Here is a 26195-nt window from a genome sequence, read left to right as displayed (position 1 = left end):
TGAATTGGGAAAGGCAGCAAATTTCAAAGACTTGAGAAATAAGAGGTCTAAGAGTATGAAAACATACCCCAGCAGTTCTAGTTATTCTTAAAGAAATAATAAAATAAGAACCAGGTGAGTGCAGGGGGAAAGAGGAGGAAAGCATATACACCTGCAGAAGAATCCAAAACCAATCAGGAAAATTCCCAGGAAGAATGGTGACTAGGAGCAGCAGCCAGCAAATAAAATCTCATTTTCACTGAGACAAGGCACTGGCATTGCAAAATCATCTCTTTAGACGCCCTCAAATTTGAACAGTTTTCAATTGTTTGGGCTCCATAGCATGATTTCTTCGCTATAATGCATCCGTGTAAATATTGATATTTATGAACAACTCATTTTGCAGAAAAAGGGCAAAACGCAGAGACCTCAGAGGGCACAACAAAGTGTAACAGCAAAAAAGGGAAGCCTGAGGCAAACTACCCTGAGTGTTTTCCCAGTGGTAAGCCTGGTTTGACGGGGGAGCCCCTTCCTATCATGAGGCACTGAGCCGTGAGGCAGCAAAGGGAACGGTGGGACAGCTCACGAGGCCGAGGACACCAGAGCTGGGGAATATAAAGGACTGAGTCAACAGGTCATGGTGTTGGATGGGAATGGCGGAAAAGCAAGAGGCAGCTGCCAAGGGCAGTGCGTGTTTTGCAGGTGGGGCAGTGGCCACCCCAGCTGGGAGCCCAGGCCCCAGGTATGTTTGCCCCCCCCAGCCCAGGCCTGGCCTCACGCCAAGCCCCACACCTGCCAGTGCCAGCGGAGCACTGGCAGGCTGCAAAGCCACCCTCGACTGAGGCTGCGTGTAGGCAGCTAGCTTGTTAAAGTCACAATTCAATTCTCCTCTCAAAAAGTGCAGTTAAGAGAGCAGACTTCCCTCATCAAAAAAAAAAAAAAAAAAAGCCTCAGCATCACGCCAACCCCCTCACAGAGAAATCCTGCCGGCGGCTTCCCCCCGTCCAGGGCGCTTCCGCTATTTCTGGGCAGGGTGAAGCAACACAACTTTAGTCTCTCCCCGCCCTGGGGGGTGAAGACTTCGGCTCCCGTCCTGGCCCCGTCCTGTCCGTCCCCGCACGGCACGACGGGCACCATGGCCGGCCGCCTGCCGCCCCTCCTGCTCTGCGCGGCGCTGGCAGCCCTGCTCCGCGCCGAAGGAGGCGGTAAGAGGGAACCTTTGGGGGGGGGGGGGCCTCCTCACAGCCGTTGGGGGTTGCCATGGAAACGCGCTCCGCATCGGCCCTGGGGGTGGGGGGATAGTTACTGGGGGGGGGGAACCCGCCAGCGTGGGGTGGGGGAGGGGGGCTGCCCCGAGGGTGTGGGGGGCTGCGGCCGTTGGGGGGAGCCGTTGGAACGGGCGGGGGAGGGGGCGGGAGCAGGCACCTGAGGGGCTTTCCTTCCTTCAGTGGCTGGCTCTCTGAAATGGCGGAGGGCTGGTTTGCCCCTGCACCGTCCCCTCTGCGGTGCTGAAAGGCAGGCGGGCTTCGCCTCTGTGGGAGAGAGCTCCCAGGGAGTCACAGGAGCACTCCAGCACTTGAGCCCGGCATTGGAGGGCCCCAGGGGTGCGATCTCCTACCCTGGTCCAGAGTGGCCTTTCCCAGATTGGTGTGCGTTTCCGCATTTCCATTTTCCCCCTGTTAAAACTAGATTAGTAGCCCTTCCCTCCCTTCATTAGTGCTGGGAGGACAACTGCCTTCAAAATGTGACATACTTAAATACTTCAGGCATAATGTGACTGTCCTGGGACACTGAGGTGGATGGATGGTGGTTGGTTTTGTTGGGTACGTTTGCTTGATGAGGGGCTGGGGCACAGAGAGCGTCAGTGTGCTCTGTCATCTGCTGTTTGTGTTACGAGGGTCAACATCAAAGTTCAAAACAGAAAACAGCAGTAAGTGACTTCTTGAAAAGTCATTAACTCTTCCTTCAGTGAATCAGCCTATTTATGTTTTGAAATAAGGTCCCTGGCAAGCTTGTGGAATGCCCTACTTTAGCTGACCAACATCCATCAGTCCTTTATGTTTTCGAAGAAGGAAGCATGACAGAAAACTTAGGAAAGAAAAAGACCAGTCTCAGAAGGCTAGTTGGCTAGTTCAAATTTATAAAAACATCCTCTAGTGCTGCTTATAGTAAGGATGTGGAGGCAAAGGAATAGAGGGGCAATAACCCCTCCAGCTGTGTCCTGTCACTTTCCCATAACTGCAGAAGCGGGTTTAAGGACAAGTGAAGATAGTGAACTAACAACTGCTGAGCTAGAACTTAGGAGCACTTTCTGTATGCCTTCCTTGCAAGCAGCCTTTTCAGCCTAAGCAGGACTCAAAGGACATGTATGCTCTGTGGTATTGCTTAATATAAACAGCACTAGCAGAATTTGGCTCCCTGAGGCTGATCCGCCGATTTCACTGAAAGCAAAGTAACTCTTCTCCATGACCACTTAGACAATATTAAGATATATGATTAGTAACCAGCTAGTTTATTTGTTTTGAATTGAGCTGCTTCAGATATGCTCCAGAAGGTACATGCAAACTACCCACTGAGTAAGAGCTATTGGCCTTAAAGTCCCATCTGCAGCACTGTCTTCTACACTCCAGTCAGTGATTCGAAAGTGCTTGTCTTTTTTGTTTTTTTTTCTCTTTAAATTCCACATGTTTATAAAAAATTACATGCCAGCTTTCAGACTCTGCAAACATTCCTAGAATATCTGCTTTTTATAAGGTAGTAAAAAATGGCAATTGATTTACTCCAGCGTTGTTTCAGTTCTTCTTCCTAGCTGGCAATTTGTGCGCAAATTAGTGGAGAGTAACAGTATTGTTCATGCAGCAAAGTGATTGACCTGAATTTAATGCCTCTGATCCTCCAGTTTAAATCAACAACTACCTGCATTGTAAACTTCTAGGCAACAGTTCTCACACTTCTCCTGTGCCACCAAGCCTTTAAAAAACAAAACAACCCAGCAAACTGAGCTCAAGCTGGGCTTTCCTTAGATACTAAAGCTGATGTTCATTTACTTCTGCTCTTCATTAAACTTGAGAATGCAGCTATATTCAGTAAGTAAGTCAGGAATGTAACAACAGGCAGTTTGGAGGTGGTGTTAAGAGGGAAGAAAGACCCCAGAGCACAGCAGTGGGATTTGGGGTGGTGAAGGGCAGTAGAACTTGTAGATTTTCTGTTTCTTTTCTGAGGGCTGTACCATGAAACAGCTTTTCCCATCTATCAGGTGAACCCCATGTTGACACATTTCTGCATCTTGAGTCAGTGTGGTGTTTAGTTTCTGGTGCACAAGACCCTGGAGCAGCCAGTGGTGTTACCTGGTTGTCAGCTTTAAAAACAAATCCAGGAATGTAGTCTCCCTGGCCTTCAGAGCAGCAAGGAAAGTCACTCTGTTCATGACTGGAGTCCTGAGCAGGAGCAACTGTAATATAAACCCTTACTGCCAATCTGCGTGTTCTTATTTTCAAGACTAAAAACAGTAGGACAGAATTTTGGTGGCCCTCCAATCTGTCCTGGACCCACTGGTTCTCAGAGAGAGACTGCTCTGAGAGATCCTGGGATGTACGAGTCTGTGTGAGGACTGACTTCATAGGTAATTTTGCTTAAGGACAGAGTGGAGAGGGGGGTCTGTTTTGTTTTTGTTTTCACCTCAGTTATTTTTAATAGCTCTTTACCAACACCAATTGTTACCTGGCACTGGTATCCTTTTTTCCACTGTCTAGTATTTATCAAGAAAGAAAATGCAGACAAGTTCTTGGGAAGAACAAAACGTGCTAACTCTTTTTTGGAGGAAATGAAGAAAGGGAATATTGAAAGAGAATGCCATGAGGAGCGTTGCTCGAAAGAAGAGGCAAGAGAAGCTTTTGAAGACAAAGAGAAAACTGTAAGGATGAACTAATATGAAACACAGGCCTATATATTTCATGTTTACAAAACAGTATTAAAGTCTTTGAACTGGGAATCAAAGCTCACAAAATACTCTTGATCACTTAACACAAAGAAAAATTAGACAGTGTTTTTGAATTTGGTTGGAATTGCTACAGCATAAACATATGAAAGCTGGAAAACAGTCTTAGTTTAGCACTTGCAAGGCCAGCCCATATTAAAGCCTCCATTCTTTTACCTTGTCTTATCTGTTTAATCAGCATTGTGAAGTATTTGACCTTTAAATATTTTGATATTAGCTGTGTTAGAAATATTGCCACTTATCTGCATGGCATAGCTGAGTGTTCAAGAGTTCTTAGACGAAGAGACCACAGGAAGATTGAGAAGGCAAATACTGACATAGAACTTCATGCAAAAGTTTTGCCTACTTATCTGAAGAAGCTTTGTAGGGTTTATCATCTTGTGCATCTCTTTCCAGCATTTAAATGGACAGGATATGTACTGTGAACAGTTCTTAAATGTTTGAATATCAAATTGTCACAAAGAATTACATTGTAATTCCTGTATCACCTTCCCTACCCTAGAGACTAATTAGCTTTAGACAGGAGGGAGATCTATTCCAAAGCTAAAGAGAGATTTAAAGAGATGGGGCATGTCCAGGAGATAGGTCAGTAGAAAAGGTAATGTTTAAGAACTTGAAGGGACTGAGGGTAGAGGAGCATCAGGAACATTGGCTGTAGCTATGTGGCTGTTAAGAACAGCCCTGAAACTGGAGTTAAGGCCAGATTTATTTCACTTCAGCATTACTTGCTGGCCAGAATGTTCTTGGAGTGTGCCTGAGATGACCTGGGTTGGGGAGTCATGGATGCATCATAAGGGTACTTTAAAGCATAAGGGTTGGCTGATCTATGACAGAACCAGCACAGTCTGTTCTACCTGGTGACCAGATACCATGAAAAAGACAGACTTGGACAGGCAACATACCTGGAGTCCGCAGTGCAAGAAGGAAGGGAGAAGGGACAAGAGACACAGTATTTTTAGAGTGTCAGGATTTCTGAGGTCCTGAGGGGCTAAAGGGGAATGACACTGAGAGTTTGGTATTGCAGGAGTGTAAGTAAATCCAATCAAACGAATACAAAGATAAGTTATGCAAGAAAATGAATGCCTTATGTTGGATGAGTCACATTAGGAAATTTCTAAGGAGGCTAAGTATTTCTCAAAAGTGCATGAGACTTGTTTCTCTAGGGCTGGGCACTGTAGATGGATCATATGGTTTTAATTTATTAAATGGCGGTATCAGACTGCAAGGCACTATATTTGCCTGTAACTTAAATATTCTGTTTTAACAATTGTTAGCTGCAAGTATGGTCTGTATGAAAGTTCTGACATTTTTCTAAAGAATTGAACTCACTGATTTCTATCTAACTTTTGTTTGTCTCCTCCTATTTCCCTTTCCCCACACCTACTTGTAGGAGGAATTCTGGAATATCTATGTAGGTAAGAAACACTCTGCATTTGTTTGGAAAATTAAGCTTCTTTTTTTTGCAAGGCTAAAAAGGACACATCTCTTACATAACCACTTCCTGCCCTCATTTCCTCTCTTTTCACTGTGGACACCCTCATTTTGTTTCCTCTGAAAAGGGAATCTGATTGATTGATTTACTGCCTTGCTGTTGCTTGAACCCAGTCACTTCTTTCTAAGGCAAGGTTCAGCTGCCTTCAATGTTTGGGATGATCTTTGTCCTCTCAGAAAAGAATACTGGCTCTTTGCACACAAAGGACAGTGAGAAGCTGGGGTTGTGACTCTGCCAGTTAATTGTCCTCCAGAGGTATCTATTCGGAGATATATGAAGATACAAAGAGTCATAGATGAGGGTGGCACTTTAATTTTTGGCCTTGGCTAAAGCATTTGATTGTGTTGCTCAGTCTGGCTTGCCACTTTCAATCATCTTTCATGCTACAGTGTTGTTGATTCCTGTAATGTTTAGCATTCTGTGGGATGTGTTTTCTACAGAACTGTTTGGTATTAAAGAAGACGAACCAGCAGATTAGCAAATACTGCTAATCAATATTTTCTGGTTTTTTTCTGAAAGTCTTAGTTATTAGCGTTATTGCTTTTTAATGTATTAGTGTTTAGTAATGTGTTTTCCAGAAATTATGTGTCCAGCATGCATGCTGTGAAGAATACCTCAAAAATTTTGACCCAAGTAAGACTGCTTAGCTTTGTCTTTTGGAGTCCACAGAAAACTGAAGATAGTTGCCGTGATGAAGATTCAGAACTTTCACAATCCTCTAAGGGGGAGATAAACTCTGAATCCTACAGGCTGAAATTTCAAACAAAGCCTGCGTCAGTACTGTGGGAACAGCAGTTAACAGGAATGGAAAATTTCAACCCATTTTCTCATGAGAATACAGGCAGCAGAGCATTAGTGCCAGTGCTCTTAGCTGAAATGCCAATTTCATACATTTTAAACCACAGGCCATGAATACTTTTTTGGTGTTCAGAGATATTGAAAACCACAGCTTCCCTCAGCCAAGTTACTAGAACAATTCATTCTCATTTTCTTTTTTAGTATGGGATTCTGCAATACTTTTGTGAAATATTGCTATAAAGCTCAGTTCCACAGCAACAATTATGGTGTCTAGGGAAAGACTAAATAAGCATGGTTTTAACAGTAAGATGCTGCTTAGTTAAAACCACTACAGAGTAGAGCCCTCTGGCACAACTGATGAGTCAGAAACCAGCAGCTGTTCTGCAGGCCTTGAGTCTGCCTTTCCTTCAGTAAATGGTGGTCTCACCTTCCCTCTATTGAGGACAGACATCAGTCTTTAACTCTTCTCTTGTGGAATACACAGGTGCTGCGTTTAGAGTGCTGGTGTTCTTGGCCACACACAGGTACGGATGGGATGTTCAGTTGCTGGAGCACTACACAAAGCCCAACAGATACTCCCTGCAGCAGATACAGCTGCAGCAGATAAGGTGACAGGCCAAAGCCATCATGCAGGTTGCAAGCTGGATCCTTAGGATAAGCAGCTCCTTGCGTCTTGTCTCCTCTGTGGGCATTACTGTTACAGGAGGTAGAGCAGGTGGTAAAGTACAGGAAAATGAGGAGAGTACATCTAAGGAGAAAAATTATAAAGCACATGTCACTTCTCCAGATATCCTGCTTTTCTTTTCACAATGCCCAGAAGAGCCATGCAGAGTCATGTGATACAGCATGTGTTTGTCACAGCGGTCACTGGATGGGAGAGACCGTGGCAGTGAGCATCACTGCAGGAGTGAGGTGCCTTTGGAGGGGGCAGGAGGAAGGGCTGCTAGATAGCACGTGCCTCCAAATGCAGTGCCACCCCCCCCCCCACACACACACTTTCCTGTTTTGTAACTGTGAGGTACATGTGGCTGAGGCCCTGGGGTCAGGTCAGCCAGTTGCGTCCAGGTCATGGAGAGGAGGAGAGACTGCAGAACTACCTTCCAAATTTGGGAGATCACAGCCTAGGTATGGGGGGTGTGAGGTAAGAGCTAATTCCTTGAAGCTCAGGCTCATACCTCAACAAATACAATGGGACTATTTTGGTACTGTAAGCAGCGCAAAACAGGAACTTGGCCTGCATGCATGTACCTAGCAGGGCTTTGAAAAGCATTTTTTTGTTTTGTTTATCTTCTGATTAATATGTTGATGTCTGTTGCTTTTTAAATGAACAGCATTGTAGACAAAAGATATGCACATAGGATAGATTACCTTTAAAGAAGTAAGAAGTGGTTTGTCATCATTATGCATAAATTGCAAGGACATTAAGTGGTCAAAAGATCAAATTATCTTTGGAGGGTAGTTACAACATGGAAATGTCCAGTCTGTTTTGAAAGCCTTCACTGTAAATGTTGCAGTATTACTTCATCTTTCTACAAAAAAGGCTTAGCTATGTGCTGTCATACAGTAGCCATCAAAAACAGATTGCAGAACTTAGGTCATGTATATGACTCACGCTGATTTGAAATATTGTTCCTACTCTTTGCTTTGTCTGGAATGTGGCAACTCATAGGATATATGTTTTAAAAAGAAAGATGAAAGTTTGCTTGTTAAAATTAACCTCCTTCAGAGTTCACTGACAGTATTTACATTCTTAAAACAGCTTGGTGTTTTGGTTTGTTTTTGTAGATGGAGATCAGTGCAGCTCGAATCCTTGTCACTATGGCGGACATTGTAAAGATGGAATCGGTTCCTACACTTGCTCCTGCTTGTATGGTTATCAAGGCAAGAACTGTGAATTTGGTAGGTTTCTCCTTTAGAGAACTGTGGCAGTGAATTTAGCAGGGAACTGAAGCATAGTGTCAGCACTGTCTTTAATGTGCAATATTTGCCTCCTGAAAAAATGCATGGAATAGAATGGCAGTCAACAATGAGTTGGAGGCCAGTGCCAGAAACACAAAGCCCTGCTGGATCCACTACTGGATTGTGTTAGTGAATGCTCAGAAGTTACACTTGCTCCAGAGCCCTCTTGTTTGTGGTAGTGCCTCTTTACATGAGCCTGAACCCCCAAAAGACACTGATAAAATTAGAGGGCATAGGCTTCTTATAACTGATATCAAAGAGCCTTTACTCCAAACTCAGAAATACAGCCTCCCTGCTCAGCTCATAGCAATATAGAGCCAGACAAAGAAAGTAGCTTTCAGTAGACAGTGCAGGGACTTTCTCAGCCTTGCAAGGAATCCATTTCTTCGTACAAATCCTTCCTGAGTTTCACGTCTACGTCATCCAGCTACTACCCTAATGATGGTGTCACTGGAATGTGTATCAGTCACCCAGAGGTAGGAGTGGGAGGTGTGGAACTGAAGCTCACGTGCAAGACTGAGATGATGAGGGGTTGAGGTTTGTAAGGCAGGAGGGAGGAATCATATGAGGATATACCATTATCCAGACTTCTCTGCTAGTGTTTTATTCTTTCCTCCACTGTTGCTCTGTCTCTCCCTTTTTAAGCTCACTGTGACATGGTGGCTGTGCCTACTTGCATTTGGCAAGCATTTTTCATGCTATGGGTGTGACTGCTTTGTAAGGCATAAGCTAATATTAGCTACTGATGCTGTTATTAAAATGTGCTTCAGGCGCTTTACAGGTGGAGACACAGATCCTATCTAAAGAGTGCAGTGTACTTACTTACATACTTTGGTGAACTTCAATATCTTCTGTGAAGTCAGTGTTTATTTACAACTTTTCTCCAAACTTGTCTCTTTTATAGTCATACCAAAGTACTGCAGGATAAACAATGGTGACTGTGAGCAGTTCTGCCACATCAAAAAAAGTGCACAGAAGGATGTTGTGTGTTCCTGTGCGAAAGGGTATGTTCTAGCAGAAGATGGCAAAGGCTGTGTTTCATCAGGTACGAAGACACATGATGAACTAATAGCAATGGTCGTGAGACTTCTTTCACAGTTAAAGAAGTCTTTTGAAACGTCAGTGCTCTAAGTGACATAGATTTAGCACTGAGGCTAGCTGATTTGTATTTTCAAAGCCTTCCATGTGTGAGGTGAAGTGATGGGCATCTTCAAATCTATGTTTGGGAACCCTTTGCAAGGTGCCTTTCACAGAAATTACCTGAATGGAAACAAAGTGCTGCTGGCAGGATAAAAGTGCTTGTAGTTATATCTCACTTATTTAAACACACCACATTTAAAATAGCAGCTTACAAGAACTACTTTTATACTTTTAATGGCAGTTAACCTAATCAAATAGTAATCAAATAATTAAGATTAGTGCTATTGGATGTACATTTTCATTGTATTCCAACAAACTGGGGAGGGGGGAGGGGAGGGATAAGTCAACCATATATGGATGGCATTTGTTTCTAGATCCTTTATAACTAATAATCAATTGCTGTCATGAGTGATATGATTCCTAACACAGAATGCTTTGCTCATTTTCCCAGTTAAGATGGTTTTATTAATAGCAGGTACTTGAATATAACAATATAAATAATTGAAGATGATGTTTAAATTTTAAATACTTTTTAAATTGAAAACTCCGTCCAGAAACTGAACCCACAGACAGCTTTTAGGACTAGAAAATGACTTTCATTTTTCAGCCCATCTGGTCTTCCACCTTTGTTGCATCTGCCAATGTTTTGTTAGTGTCTTGAAAATAGGGCAGCTGATTTTATTGCAAGAGGGTGTTGTCAAGGAGTTTCCCCTTGTGTGGGTGTTTTTGTCCTTCCTTTTTAATTTTAATGTTCTTGTCTTTACAGTAAAGTTTCCCTGTGGAAAAGTTTTTGTGAAAAGAAAGAAAAGGTCAGTTATTTCACCTGCTGATAATAGCAACATAACCAGCGATCAAGATGTGCCTCCCACAAATGAAACAACTCTGGAAGAGGGCATTGTTACTACCACAGAAAGCCCAACCCTCCAGCCTCGGAATGAAACGAGTATCAAGACTCCAAATGTGAATACCAGGATAGTAGGTGGTGATGAGTGTCTGCCTGGTGAATGTCCATGGCAGGTAAATCAGGTGTTTGTGCTCTGCATGTAAGCAGAACATGTTTTTGAGGGAAAGTGTGCAACTGCTTATTTAGTTTGGTTGCCTTCTGTATGTGTTATCCATATAGGATGCCATTTGTAGTTGCAGGTATGTTGAGTTGAGTTGCATGTATCTAGGCACTTAGATACACTGTTCTGTAAATTGCAGCCTTAAAATATCAAAATGAAAAGCTTTGTGCAATTTTAGATAGTGCTGCTTAACCTGTCGCCAGAGAGGGCTTGTGAGTCATGCTGGCCCAACAGTGTCATCTTTGCAGATTATATTCCACTTCTGTCCATAAACTGTTTTGTTCTGGCAGAGTTTTGAAGGTCTGATAGCTTAATCTATCTGCCTTGTGTCTTTCTGTGTCATTTCATTCAACCTTTCTGAGGAACTAGGGCTTCTCTCCCTTGTTTCTTCGGGTGTGGTGCATCTTGGTGTGATTTTCCATTCCAGTCTGCTCACTTGCTGGGGACACTAGTGTATAGTCCACTTCTGTATGGCAATAGTATAGTGTAGTGTTCTGATACAGGTGAGAGGAGGTGCCCAGGATAATGCTGTGCACAAAGCTTTAAGCCTTTTATCAGGTTCCTGATCTAATGGCTTGGCCAGCACTACCCAAACTTAACTGAATCAGCTTTCAGTTCCCAAAGCCATGACCTAACAAACCACAATACCTGTGCTGTTGAGGTTATTTGCAGAGTCAGGGCCTCTGTTTAGTATAGAATTATGTTTGCTCATTCTTAGTCTGACATGAGTATTTATAGGGGAAAGCTCGGACAAAAATCCAGTGCTAGATGATGGTCTACAACCATGTCCTATTCTGTAACACTGTATGTCATTGTCCTCCACCTCTCCATCCCTGTCCTCCCTCATGATAGCAGTCCATTTAGGTAGTATACTTGAGAGCATGTCAGATAAAGCATGAATTTGCTTCAAAAATACACTTCCATAACTAAGTTTTCCTCTTGACTTTGGACCAGCCGAAATGAGCTCCTGTAATCAGTTCACAAAGACTAGGCAGGATAAACTGGGAACAGAACTTGGACAGGAATTCCTTAGGATAGTAAGTCTTAGGGGAGAGGTGATTTGGGCGGTGCACTCTCCCTTCTCAGTCAGTTGGTGTCTTTTCCTAAAAGATGTTACTAAGTACCGTGAGGCGATATGCGAAGCCAAACCTCTTCATCATATAAGGACAACTGAGACTCTGTAGCCTGTCTGTAGCATACGCGTGTGTGTATGCAATACTAGGACCACTGCAGAGAGACCTGCAGACTAGTATGTGTTGCAGTAATATGCACATATGTAGAGTGCAGAGAAAGCAATTACCTGTTCGTAGCTCATTGAAGCTAAACTGCTCTTCTTAATTCTGTATGTATCTTTTTTCTCTCACAGGCTGTTCTAATAAATGAGGAAGGGGACGAGTTTTGTGGTGGAACTATTTTGAATGAAAATTTTATACTTACTGCAGCTCACTGCATGAACCAAACCAAAGAAATTAAAGTTGTTGTTGGTAAGTGGTTATTTATTTTACTCCTGTAATGTTGAAATGTTGAGCCTGTGCTGTGGACTAATCCTCTGTGCTCTGAAACCTGTGTGAGATGGTTTTTGTTTTTGTTTTGTTTTACTTTTCATCATTTCCCATTATTGCAGGCATCCTATTTTGTACTAACATAAGTAACTGATGTAGAAGATGGTAATGGTGCATTCTGTTTTTTTAGTCAGCTAGGTGGAAGTGATTAAGAACAAATGTTCTAGCAGTATTGGCTAGCATTGCATTCATCAGAGGAGTCCTTCTTTAGAAAGCTCATAATTTTTCCAGACACATTGACTGGAGGAAGAAGAAAGTAGCTCAAATTATGACTACTTCACTTCTGAGGCGTGATACTAGGTCAACGCAACTTTGTGCCTGAACTTAGTCCTGGCCCAGACCAGTTTCCCTTCCCTGATGTAAGCCATGCTCAATCTCCTGTAAGAGCTTCCACCCAAAATTGAGTTAGTTTAGCTGAATGAGTTTATCCTTTACTTAAGCTGGTACAATAATTTCCCTAGACAAGACCTTGGAACTGAAACGGCATCCATGGGCTGCTAATAAATGTTGCAATAAATGTTTACAATTTGCTGGTATGGTATAAAGGCCTAGGCAAAGTGTCAGGAATGGGATACTAGTCTCTAATCAAGATTGCTTTTAATTTCTTTCACCTTCCCCATATTAATGACCCCTTTAATGATCTTGTACAGGTGAAGTGGACAGAGAAAAGGAAGAACATTCTGAAACAATGCATACGGTGGACAAAATACTTGTTCACTCTAAATATGTTGCAGAAACTTTCGATAATGACATAGCCATAATAAAGCTGAAGGAACCTATAAGATTTTCTGAGTACGTTATCCCAGCATGCCTTCCAGAAGCAGACTTTGCTAATGATGTTCTGATGAACCAAAAATCTGGGATGGTTAGTGGCTTCGGGCGTGAATTTGAAGGTGGACGACTATCCAAAAAACTGAAAGTGCTTGAAGTCCCCTATGTTGATAGGAACACTTGCAAGCAATCCGCTAACTTTGAGATAACAGAAAACATGTTCTGTGCTGGTTACAAGGTGGAGCAAAAAGATGCTTGTCAAGGAGACAGTGGAGGCCCCCATGTAACCAAATATAAGGAGACTTACTTTCTTACTGGAATTGTTAGCTGGGGAGAAGGATGTGCAAGGAAAGGCAAGTATGGTGTCTATACCAAACTGTCCAAGTTCTTACGCTGGGTAAGAGCAATCCTGAGACAAAAAATTTAGTGGTGTGGTTCTTGATCCTTCTGTTAGCTAACAAGGTGCAGGTATACAATCTGTAACAGAAACTTTATCCTTTTTTTAGCACATCTACTAAACTTGTTTGAGAGCTGCTTCTTTAAAGTTATGGTGCTGCTTCTTCTTATTTTATTCCCAGCTTCCAGCATGTATATGTGGACTGCCAGTGTTACTTTGAGTTTGTACAGTGAGGAGCTTTCCCCAAACAAAATGGCTGCTTCCTGGGATCTTGTGTTTGCTTATCCATTTATTTTTATATTGCCATTATGGTTTCTGTGTGTTTGCCCAAGTGATTCCAGCAGACACTGCTTGGCATAACATGAGCCCCCACCAGTCATGATGAAAGTAGGAAGACCAGAACTTCAGTTACTCTTTAGATTGCAGCCAGCTGGTTCAGTAGGGAGTTTGTGCTTATTAGAGCTGTTTAGCTTCTACCTGTTGATGTGTTTAGAAGATTAAGAGAGCAGAGAAGATTCCATGGCAAAAGCTGAGCCACAGGTAAGTATTCGGCATGTGATGCTAAATAACCAAATATGTTCCACAGAAATACCCACCTAGGTCAATGCTGCTAATTACAATATTGTTTCCCTTTATATAGGTTGTACTTCACTTTAGTTTACTTTGAACATTTCTGTTTAACTTCTTCAGAAAAAAATGTGCATATCCACTGTTTTCTGTATCATGTTCTGCATTGTGTATGGCTGAGGATCAGAGAGCTCATTGCATGTATAGTTGTTCTACGTGTTTCTGTGAGGTGCAATATTGATGTACATCAGCATTTGAAATAAAAAACTTTGTTTTTATTTTTTGCTTTTTTTTCCTTCAGTCAGCTTACAAATAAACGAGGACAAAATCTCTTTTAAGAGTGAAAAAAGAGCAAATGTCCCTAACAAATACTTGTGATATATTTCATCTGCATTATGTCAAGACTAATGAGGAGGTGGAGAATGGATGGGGTCCTAAGGGTTTCACTGGCCTAAGGGTTCTTATATGGCAAGTTAGATACCAAGATACTAATTTCCTTAGAAAGAGATTAGTTAAGCCAGGGGTTTCCCAGCCTTCATCTATTAGATACTACCCTGATCTGTGCTGCAAATTCTGCTGGCAGAAGCTTCACAGGCTGTTTGTTTTTGTATGGGAAGTTGTGTTCCTAAATGCATTCTTCTTCAAACCTTCCCAGCCTCAATCCTAGTCACAGAAATCATAGAAAAATTTAGGATGGAAGGGACAGGTGGAAGTCATCTGGTCCAATCCCCTGCTGAAAGTAGGGCTAACATCAAAGAAGTTAAATCAGGCTGTGCAGGGCCTGGTCCAGTCAAGTTTTGGAAATCTCCAGAGAGACAAATTCTGTGATCCCTTTGGGTAATCTGTTCACATGCTTTAGCACTCTCACAGTTAAAAATTTTCTTATGTCCAATTGGAATTTTCCTTGTTGCATCTTCTGACTGCTGCCTCTTGCTCTTTTGCTGTGCACTTCTGCAAAAGTTTTTGACTCTGTCTTCACTGTAATCCTCATTTAGGTAATGGAAGACTGCAATTAGATCCCCCAGCTCTCCTTGGCTGAACAAACCTCATTCCCTCAGCCTCTTCTTGTACATCATGTGCCCTCATCCCCTAACCATCCTGGTGGCCTTTCCAAGATTCCTCCAGTCCAATATGCTTCCCTGTTGTCTGAGGTACACTGAACCCCACCAGACCTCTGCTACATATCTCTTAGGGCTTGAGATGGCACTGGCTAGGTTCTTGTAGCAGGTGCTCTGAACAAACTAGCTTGAAAAACTAGAAATACAACTCTGCATAACAACAAGGTATTGCTGCAGTCAGCAGTAACTCATGGTTTGAAGGACTGCAGGTCAATTACCCCAGTTTGATGGTCTCCACCTGTGTAAACCCTGTGCGCTTACCTAAATATTTATTCAGCAATGTTAGTTCTCTGACTACTTCTGTCCACTGGATTCTTGTTTGTATCTTCTAATCCCCTGTCCCACCTTCACCTGTAGCCTATCCTGTGCTCCATCAGGGTGAAACATCCCTTTTCAAATGGACAGCCTCAGGCCTAAGTGCTACCCAAATCCTATTTATGTACTTGTGCTAAGGGTATTATTTTACCTCAGAACCTTCAGTCCTTGAGGACTGACGTGAAACACAGGCTGAACTATGTAAGCTGTCAAGGTGGTTGAGGGGAGGGCTGTTCTTTAGGCTGGTACAGTAAACCAGATCTGTCCCTAGGAGTAGAAGCAAAAGGTGACTGGCATGTGACCTATGCTAGAGAACAAAACCAAACAAGGTTTTCTTCCTCTTTACCCCTCCCTGACTCACACAACTAAGCTGACAGAATTCTCTAGTACAGACAGGACCTCAGACCACAGCTATCCCCATGAATTAGTGTGAGCAAAAAAAGGTCCACCCAGAATAAGGTGGAAAATGGTGCATTTGTGAAGGTACTGGCTGCCCTGGTGCTTGGGACAGAGACTGGAGTGACTGTTTCCAGAGGTCCCAACCAGCATGTTGCATCTGTATAGGTCACCTGTTCATGAACTCCACTGAAGTAAAAGGCAGTATAAGGCAGGGCTTTACGCAAGAGCATTGCAATCAACTTTATTCTAGGTAAGCACTTCAGTCTCAATCCACGGTGGTGTGGAATAAATGGCACCAAAATCCTATGTGATACCTGATGGCCTTAACCCAGAAAAAAAGCTGTCTCTTTTTTCTTCTTTCGATCAGCTCTGCACTTTACTTGCTTCCTAAGGCACTACCAGAGCTGGGAGGCAGTCTGTCTGCCATACACTTACTGAGCACAGCAAATGAGGTGCCCTGAGCTAGTTTTCACATCTAAGCCACATTTCTACTTCTATCATCTAGCTTGTATGAGGCACAAAAGTTGCTCTGGCTGCCTTGGGGCATGGAGAAGAGCCAGAGAACTTACTCCAGCTCCTTATTGCCTTTTTGGTTTAGAATCAGTATTTCCAAAGCTGGCTAATAAGGCTCTTTTAGGAAGGCTTGCTCCATACTCTCTGAAGATGTAGAGCTACCCACAATGGACGGGAAGAACACGGATTGGTGGTAGAGCATGGTTCTGCAGAGGAAATCTACCCTAGCAGTGGCAGCCTGATATCTGTGGAGTTTCAGTAACATGACTGAGTATAACCACACAAGCACATTATTAATGCCTTGCTGCTGAGGCAGAACCTGCCTTGGTTCCCCTCTTCCTGAGGAGTCTGACATACACGGATGTCAAACCCAGCTCCATGCTGCCCATATGGGTGAAAGGGGCTTTGCTAGGACAAGGCACCTGCAAGCTCTCAGGGTGGCTTTGCTGCAACACAGTGGCTTTACTTTTTTAACATTGTCCTGTGCTGACATTGAGCGTGGGTTTTGCTCTTAGAAGTTGTGTTTTCTCATGAATTTTTGACCTTGGCACTGTAATATTTCTCATTTAGCAGCTGCCCCAGAACCCTTACAGGGAAAAAAGTGAGAGATACTCAGTGAGCTCAGAGGTTGACAATGGCAAGTCACTGTGGGACAGTGTGACTTCTTCTCAATGTCCTCCTTTTTCTTCAGACGGAGCAGACAGGTACAACCTTTGCTTTAACTTGGTTTTGTGCAGCTCTGCCTAAACCACACAAGTAATTATTTGCCATTATTGGTGCTTTGTGGGGCAGGGTGACATCACTGAAAACTTGGTAGCTTTGCATTATCACCCACACTGCTCTTGTTTGCCTGCTATAGTATCCATGACTGAGTCACTAGGGAAATAACATAGAACTAGAACAATTCTGTCAGTGTAAAACCCTGGTTTCGTATGTCAACACACAGTGCTTTCAAACTGACAGTACAAATGACATGCTATTCTTCATGTTCTCAAGAGGCGTGAGAATGAAATAACCCCTACTACCAATGTCAATTCATAAGCTATTGGGTGACAAAATGAACCCCGAGGCATTTAACAGTGCGGAGGGGACCTAGAACTCCACATCATTGTCCATTGTGCTTGTGTAAGTCTCAATACAAATGCTGTGTCCCCTCTTGAGGAAGTGTCCCACCTGTGCCTTTGAGGTAGGAGCCTAAATGCTGCTCTACAAAGTAAGTAAGTGTATGGAATCATAAGGCAAACATAATGCATGCATTGTTGTTAATTTTGCTATAAAAGTCATTCAGAGATGACAGAGGAATGGTTGGACACAGCTGAACAAATACCTGAATCATCCAAATTACAAGAGTTCATGGTAAGAGGGAGATTTTCACTCCCGGAGATCAGGTGGGAGGTACCTAGCAGGATGTGGGGCACCCTGAAGGTTCTCAGGATCTTTGAAGAACAATTTTTTGATATGAAGTTGTAGGAAAGCAACCTCAAGTGGGCTATTCTACATTTGACTCTAACCAACAGGTTAGAAATGCTTGTGAATACAAAGATGGAAGATGACTTTAATAAGAGTGACTGTAAAATGACAGAGCTTGTGGAGAAAGTAAATAAAAAGAACAAGAGAATTAAATCAGTGTACTTTCAAAAGAGAAAAAAATACAGTTATGATTCCAGGGGAAACAAGTCTAAGGGGGATAAAGGAGTCCAGAAGATTTTGGCTACTTCTAGAAAAAAAAACTACGGTATTTAGGTTGCATGTCCAAACTATCCCAAGATTGAGGAATGACAGGAGGATTTGTATGAAGAGATCATCTTGGTTAAAATCATGAGTGTCTTCATAACCTGACTTCCAGAAGGAAGTATAGAAAAAGTAAAATTAGATAAAATTACAGAGGATGAGTATGAAAGAATAGCAAGCATATAGGCATAAAAACAGAAAGGCTAAGGCATAAAATAAGATAATCAAGGTATGAAAATCAAGGTCTGATTTAAGAATATGGATATTGGAAGAGACACCAAGGAGAATGTTAGTCTGTTCCCAATGAAGAAGAAAATCTTTCATCACTAAACAATCAGTTTATTTGGCCCAACAGGGAGAAAAGAAACTGCTGACTTGGACTAGAAGTCCAAACATAACCATATCAAACCCTCTAAGCATTTCCTCTAAGGACAGGATTACAGGCTGAAAGACTGCAAAAGATGCAGTAGATGTCAGATCTCTGGATTTAGGAAGACTTTTAATATAATTTTATGTGATATTGTAGCAGATGGAGAAACATGCTTTTGGATGAAACTATGGTAAGGTTGGTGCACGACTGGTGGTAAAACTGTGCGAGTCAGTGTTTCACTGTCAAATGGAAGAATATATAGAGTGCAGGGCTCCACAGAGGGGAGCCTTAGGACCTCTGCTATTCAGTATTTTCCAGTGACTTGAAAGAAGAAAGTGTTTACTCACTGCGTTTGTAGCTGATTTCAGATGGGAAGGGCTAACAGAAATTTTGGAAGACAAGATTAGAGTTCAAGACAATCTTGTGAAACTGGAACAGGGGTCCAACAAAAATAGTATGCAATTCGGTAAGAAAAAAAAACAGCATTCCACCCTCAGCCCTCCAATGCATAACCAAGGAATTTTGTAAAATATGTAGTAAAAAGAGGAAGGGAATGAAGTCTTCTCCATTTTCACTGGCACAAACAGCTAGGACAAGAAGTCATTGTATCACATTGCGTAGAGGGAATCTCAGGTTAGATATCAGGAAACACTTTTCAGACTATATAAGGCCAGTTAAGCAGTGAAATAAACTGTATGGGTGAGTTGTGGAATCTCATCGTGAATCTGTAGAAACAGGTTAGGCAACATCTGTTAGAACTAATTTACCTCTGCTTGCCCTCACACTGTTAGACAGCGCAGGGAAGACCTCTCAGATTCTGACTGTGACCTTATGATATTGAGGATTGAGCTGAGGTGAGTAATATGAACCATATAAGGATGGAAAAGAAATAGCATGAGGATCTACTATTAGTCCAATATTTTATTTATTACTGTTACTTTAGTCATTGCTAATTTGTTTTTCTCCTTCCAACATCTTCCCACCTATGTTCCTCTTTGCTTTAGTAAGATGGCCATTCTGGGAAGTATGGATTATCTCTGCCTTTCCCTTCAAAGATCTGCTAGTTGTAGCTTGGAAACTATCACCACATAAGAAGTAAAATAATAGTGGTCTCCCTCTTAACAGCTTACGATTTTTTTAATAATGATGTTCTGATTGTTCTTATTACTAAGGCTTTTGACAGGAATTGCAGAGAATTTCACAAAAGATGGGGATTTTGACCAAGGCTTGCAAGCAAAGTTTTTTGAGATGCTTGTGCTTTTTTGAAGTCAGCATGAACTTGTAACTTGCCTATAAATTTGTCTCCTTTGGAGTCATACCAAATGCATGCAAGGTTAACAATGGCAGCTGTGAACAGTTCTGCAAAGCTGAACATGAAGGAGTAGTATGTTCCTGTGCTGCTGGCTATGCTCTGGGCAATGACAACAAAACCTATGTTTCTGTAGGTATGAAGCCTATGAAGCCACCTAATAAGTGGATAAGTACAGATATTAAATTTAAACCTCATCAGTTTTGCCTGCATTCAGAGAAAGTGTGCCTCAAAATTACTAATTTAATCTACTATTCTGTCAGTCTGATGTTATTCATTGTAATGTCCTTTGTAAATAATACCAAATTGCTGTCATGAGTCCTATAATTCCTAACATAGAATACTTTACTCAATTTCCCAATTACAAAGGTTTTAATAATAGCATGTACATGAAAATAACAATGCCAATAATGGAAGATGCTTAATTTTTAAATACTTTGAAAATGCTGTCTGGGACTGAACCCACAGGCAAGTTTTAGGACTAGAAAATTATTTTCATTTTGTAACCATTCTGGTCCCCCTCCCTTGTTGTTATCTGCCAAGATTTTGTTACTGTCTTGAAAATGCTTGCAGAAATTACCCTGATAAGGACACCTGTGTAACTAATTAGATCACAAAAGGCTGCTATCAAGGAATTTCCCTTGAACTGTTAAGTGCATTTTCTCTTCTCTCATTTTCATGAAGAGTTGATTCCCTGAAAGTGACCTGTTTCCCTACAAAACACTTTTCCCCACAATAGGTAACTATTTGTAACAGCAAAAAGCTGTTTTTGAATTCTGTGTTTCTTATAGTGAAGAGCACCTGAGGTGCTCTGGAAGTTAGATTTACTTTTCTGAGCATGGAACTGTCCATTATACTTAGGGCTCTGTCAGACAAACTCTGATGAATCTCACTGTGGTGGTATAAACTGGTTTCATCAACAACTCTCTGTTCTTCCATTCTGCTGGAGATTACTACCACTCGCAAGTTACTTGGCTTGGTGTCTGATGGACAGCACAGACACCATCCAGCACAGAGGTGGAAGTCATGGTCCTCCACATATTGGCTTAAATCACCAACAAAGGCAACTCTGAGCTAAAGTGAAGGCCTGGTAACAGCTGTTAAATGTCCACAGCTGTTTGCTCAGGATCATGGACGGGAATGCCTTGATCTCAACAAGGCACAGGTGCATCAGAGTTATGGTATTGCCCAGGCACCAAGTATTAGCATTTTGATTTTGCCTTCGCAGTCAAGTTCCCATGTGGTAAACTTCAGAGAAGTTATAAAGCCAGTCCAGAAGACATCACAGGAACCAGGGCAAGACTAGATGCTCATCTCAAAAATCAGAAAAGTGCCAAGGCCCCGAGCAATCATACTGAGGTCATAGGGGAAACTGGCAGTTTACCTACTGTGTCCATAGCAGGTAAGGCTCCCTCATTCTGAGATGTTAAATACCTGACCCTGCTCACCAGGAACTACAATCATTTCATCTTCATCATTCCCTGACTAGAGCATACCTCACTTTTACCTTCCTCATGCCTTAAAGAGAAGCCTCTTCCTCATGCTCTATTAACACAATTGCTCGCTCAGTTTGGGTGCCAGTGTGAACCTGTTTCAGAGTAATGCTTAATACTTGCAAAAGGTTGCCTGAAACAGTGTTGCAGATAGATTTTTTGGGCCCTCTGTTGCCATGGGGACCTAGCTTAATTTGATGTAGGCTTCCTGGCTCCTCCAAGAAGGACAGATCTAATAAACCAGAACAGACCAGAACTGGTTCTTTTAGTTGTACAGAAGACAAAAGAGGACACCATTGCACAGCTGACCTGCTTGCCAAAGCAATGGATTTGACTCACTGTGCTGTTTATACATAGCATGGTGATTGATGGGACAGCTAAGTCTCATTATAAGGTAATTGCCAGGGCATTTGAGAACTGCAATGTGTTTATGGGCTCGTGGTCACCACTGCAGCCATGCAATGCAGAAAGAGGATGGAGTTATAAAGTCTGGATGGTAGCAGAGGAAGGAGTAGGTGTACTGAAATAAACCAGTGTCAACATTTTGAGCGATCATTCCACTCTCTTGAGTACTGCATTTCTGCCGGACAGTCAGATCTCCTGCTTTCAGTGAAGATATGCTCTGTTTCAGCACCAAGTGAATGCTGAAAAGGGTAGGCTAGGACAGAAGCAGAGTGGCAGGTACTGGATGTAGAGCCATGCTTCCCAAAAGGACACTCTCCCTACCAGCCACTCAGCTACTCAGGTTGCAACACAGCAGTATCAAAAGAATAGCAGGAGTTCCTATTAAGACCAAGACTGAAGCAAAACAAAAACCCAAACAAGAATAGTGCTCTTAAAATATTAGCTGAATTTGTTTAAAAAATAACAACAAAAAGCTGTTAGTAAAATAGCTGAATGCATAAGCAGCTCTGTTTTGAGCCAAGAAAAAGGTCTGTCTTGACAGGTTTCCCACTGTGATGGCTATGCTTGAGTGTAACTCTCACTCTGAATTAAGGATGTTTTTGACAGACAATACATGTGAAATACATGTGAAAATTTCTACTCTAAGAAATGCTTGAATCTCAGTCAGCTGTTCAGGATTTTTCTTTATATATCTTTTTGTACTTTAGCTTTTTTTCCCTCTCTTTGCAGGCTGTTCTAATTGATGAGGATGGTGACTTGTTTTGTGGGGGGACAATTCTGAATGAGTATTTTATACTTACTGAAGCTCATTGCACTAACCATTCTGAAAAGCCTATGGTTCTTGTTTAAGTGGTAGTTATTTTGTCCCTTTACTATAAAAATATGTGCTACAAAGAAACTGCCCTGTGTTCTGGTCTCCATGTGCAAGATACTGAACTCCCCTAGGTTTTTTCATATCCTGTTATATCTCACCACTGCCTCTTCTTGTCCCTTGACTAGTAATGAAAAGCATGAACTTCATACATGGACAGTTTCTTTGAGCCTGGCTTGGCTCAGTTTAGCTTGTATGTGATACAAGCCAGGTTTAAATCAGGAAAGTGTGTTGGCAAATAAAGTTGAGCTGATTTAGTTAAAATGGTCTAACACTACACCTTTGTGCAACTTTCTGTGTTGGCAAGACCTTGAAGAATTCCAGCTGCAGCATTCAGATGCTAATAATAAATGTTTTGACAACATGTAGATACTAGTCCGAAGTGTGTTCCATACTTGAAACCTCAAATTCAATATTTATTACTGTAATTTATCACAAAGTATCAAAAGTTCTAGGCACCTAAAACTGATGTTCCAAGTCATAAAAATTGCACCCGCCCTACAAAGTAAATCAAAGAATATTTTTGTCCAAACTCCAATTGCATTTCCATTTAATTCCCAAAGAGACTTCATACAAGTTGAGAAAAACTAAATATATATTAACTCTTATATTTTCCTAAGCAATTCAGAATGCTAAAGTAAAGAATGCTGAAAGACAATGAATATATATTTCCTGTTTAAGTCTGATTATTTTGCTCAACAACTGAAACTGAAAGAGGCAAGATCCTGCTCTTCTGTGTTGGGGCTTTTGGTTTTATGTCATGAGAGTGCCACTGGGAATGTTGTAATGGAGCCCAAAACTTCATATGAAAGTTCTCATTGAGAGCATCATCCTGATAGCAAAGTCCAGACTCTCTACTCGCTTGGCACTTTGATGTCATCTAAACCTGTCCAAAATGTGTATAAAATGCTGTACCATCAGGATACAGGCCTGGTCTATCTTACTTGTACAGTACAAATGCCTATACAAAGTGCAAGGAACTTCGATCCCTTCTTGTACTGAGATGTTTAGACTTGCTGGTTTTGTCATATTAACAATCCCTTTAATAATCTAACACAGGGGAAGTGGACAGAGGGGAAAAAAAAAGAACCAAGCAAAGCAATGTATATGGTGGAGAAAATAATTATAAATGACCATTTGATTTAGCAACTTATAGTCACATAGCCCTTATCAAATTAAAGGAATCTATAACATTTTCTGAGTATGTTATCCCAGCATGCCTTCCAGAAGAAGACTTTACTACTGAAGTTTTGATGAAGCAAACATCCGGAATCGTTAGTGACTTTGGGAAAATCTTTCTGCATGGACAGCTGGTCAAAAGAATGAAAGTGTTTCAAATCCCTTATGTAGACATAGATACTTGCAAGCCTGCCATTTGTAGTTTGGTCACAGAAAATGTGTGCTGGTTATGATAAAGATGGAGAAGGTGTCTGCCAGGGAGATGGAGGAGGCCCCCATGTAACCCAATACAATGGCACTTATTTTGTTGCTGGCATCATTAGCTGAGGTGAAGGGTGTAGAACACCAGGGAAATATGGAATATACACCAACTTTTCAAAGCTCCTACCTGGGGTAAGAAGTGTTTTGACCTGAAACTTTTAATAGCTTGATATTTAATCAACCTAATTGTCTTAGCCATCAGATCTGATCCCTAAATAATGCTGTCCTCTTTTTAATACACCTTCTAAAATTCTGATAGTTGATGCTTCTGTTAAGAGATGCCATCTATTCTTTCATGAGCTAATGATTGGTTTTCAGAAGGTGTGCTTAGACTTCAAAACAGAGCTTTCTGGTTTTGGCAATAATGAAATTTCTTCAAACAAGATGGTTTAGGAACTCCATCTTCTCTTGCTATAGTTATCCAAATTTGTCTATAGAAGGCTTTGGTTGTGCTGATAAACCCTCTCCCTTTGCAATGAAAGTTGGAATTAAGTCAACATTTATGTGTCAGTACTTGCTTTATAGAAATAAACCAGACTAGGACTATAACAAATTAGGACAGTATCAGAGTAACACACTATTTCTAAAGCCTCAGGGCAAACTGCTTAATCTTCTAGATGTATATTGAGGCACCCAGAAAAAGCTAGAAAATGCAAAGACCACTGATACATCTTTCACATGAGTCTAAATCACTGGATGTGTCACACATACAAATGCCTTATTAGATTTAGTTAATTGAACTGGAAGAGCTTGCTTACAATCACCAAAATCACTCATATCTCTCTGATATTTTCTTGCTTTCCTTCTGAGATACTTTCTTCACCATCATTATTCATTGTGAGGGTGACAGAGCACTGGAACAGGTTGCCCAGAGAGGTTGTGGAGTCTCCTGATCTGGAGATATTCAAAACCCGCCTGGACGCCATCCTGTACAATGTGCTCTAGGTGACCCTGCTTGAGCAGGGGTGTTGAACTAGATGATCTCCTGAGGTCCCTTCCAACCTCAACCATTCTGTGATTCTGTGATTTCATGGTTTGGCTGTAATAAAGTGAATGTATTGCACACCCCCAAATGAATTACATGTCATCATTTATATAAAGCATTCTTCACAGCTGAAGAGTTCTAAAATCTATGAGGATAAATTGTCTTTCAAAACTGACAAAATGCCTGACTCTAATCAGCTGAGCCTAACATGCTCTGTCTGTCTTTTTCAATGAAGAGGGGAAAAAAGCCCTGTTTTTCAGCCAGCTCAATGGTACTTAAAAATAATGAAATGATGATAAAGATGATGAAATGATGAAAAGTGATTTAAATGTTTGAGTCTTTATAGAGACATGAAGAACTCTGTAGTGTCCTTTAAAAAGTGTGTCAGATGTGAGGAGAAAGAGGTGTTATAAATGATATTGTAGCATGAGTGCAATATTTTTCTCATTCCCTGGCTTCATGATATCCAGTTTATGAATGTATCATTCTGGGGCATTTTTTTGTGGATTATGCTGATAAATTTGAAAGGAATAGGGTGGTTAAATTTGCCCTGAGATTAGCACTATCCTATTCCCCTATGAAAAACTCAGAAAAATCACTCTGGAGTCTGTTCCGTTTGAATGAGGATTGTATGATTTTTTTTTCCCCCCCTTTTCCCTGACAATATTTCCCTGTTATCCTAGCCTCAGTTTCAGGAATGCTAAATGAACTCCCTCCTGGAGTTTCTAAGAAATCACACCATGTTGCAGGCCATAGCATTCAATCCCTTATATAAGAGACCCAAAAGGTTAAAAGCTCAGCCCCCAATGGCTGCATATTTGACTCCCTAACATTACTGCTTCAAAGGATTTACCTTGGCCTGACTTCCCATAGGGCCTCGATTAAAATAGTGGTTATAATTCAGCCCTAAACTATATATTGAGATCTGAACTTGATATATGGGACTGCTGGTCACACTCAAACATGTCTGAGTGACTGCGGAGAGGCCATCACACATGACTTGTTCTGCTGATCAGTTACCTTGTCGCTGACCATCTTTCCTCCTACCCAGCCTTGAATTACCACTTGTCCTGACTCTGCAGCAATCCCGATTTACTCATAATCAATCCCCAAATGCACAGAAACCAGCAAGCTTAGACCACCACTCATCGTTCATTCAGTGGAATCAGTCATCTGAGCTTCTCCCTTCCTTACATGCTGATTTGTGTCTGCAGGCTTGAAACACCTTCCTCATCCTACTCAGGTGTTCAGTATCAGGTAAAAACAAATTCTGTCTGCTGGGACACTTATCCCAGCTGCTTAATCACACAGAAATTTTCAATTCTCACTCAAGACGTATACCAAGGCACATATCACATTGTCTGTGCTCTGTCTAAATTCTATTTAAGTCCTCACACAGAGGATAAAGTTGTAACTCAAACCATCCTGGAAGATTTACTTTGAAAGATGGATGACTTTGTGCCATCCTTTTTCAATATGGATGGATTTTTTTTTTCCTGTCATGAATACGGAAGTCCACC

The 26195-nt window shown here is 41.7% G+C and overlaps 1 protein-coding gene and 1 pseudogene across 1 annotated transcript; both read left to right on the top strand.

Annotated features, from left to right (window-relative positions):
* The first annotated feature begins 935 nt into the window (after positions 1-935).
* F10 (coagulation factor X) lies at positions 936-14004 on the top strand. Its single transcript, XM_067289717.1, has 8 exons — positions 936-1184; positions 3732-3892; positions 5367-5391; positions 8052-8165; positions 9130-9270; positions 10132-10382; positions 11796-11913; positions 12642-14004. Exons 1-8 carry the CDS (start codon positions 1115-1117, stop codon positions 13187-13189), a joined length of 1428 nt encoding a protein of 475 aa, XP_067145818.1. The 5' UTR covers positions 936-1114; the 3' UTR covers positions 13190-14004.
* A 2752-nt stretch (positions 14005-16756) lies between these two features.
* LOC106493950 (coagulation factor X-like) lies at positions 16757-23843 on the top strand (annotated as a pseudogene).
* The last annotated feature ends 2352 nt before the right edge of the window (positions 23844-26195 follow it).

Source organism: Apteryx mantelli, chromosome 1 (assembly GCF_036417845.1).
Source record: "Apteryx mantelli isolate bAptMan1 chromosome 1, bAptMan1.hap1, whole genome shotgun sequence".
In the NCBI taxonomy this organism is placed as follows: Eukaryota; Metazoa; Chordata; class Aves; order Apterygiformes; family Apterygidae; genus Apteryx; species Apteryx mantelli.
Note: the sequence above shows the minus strand (reverse complement) of the source record. Positions and strands in the feature narration are given on the sequence as shown.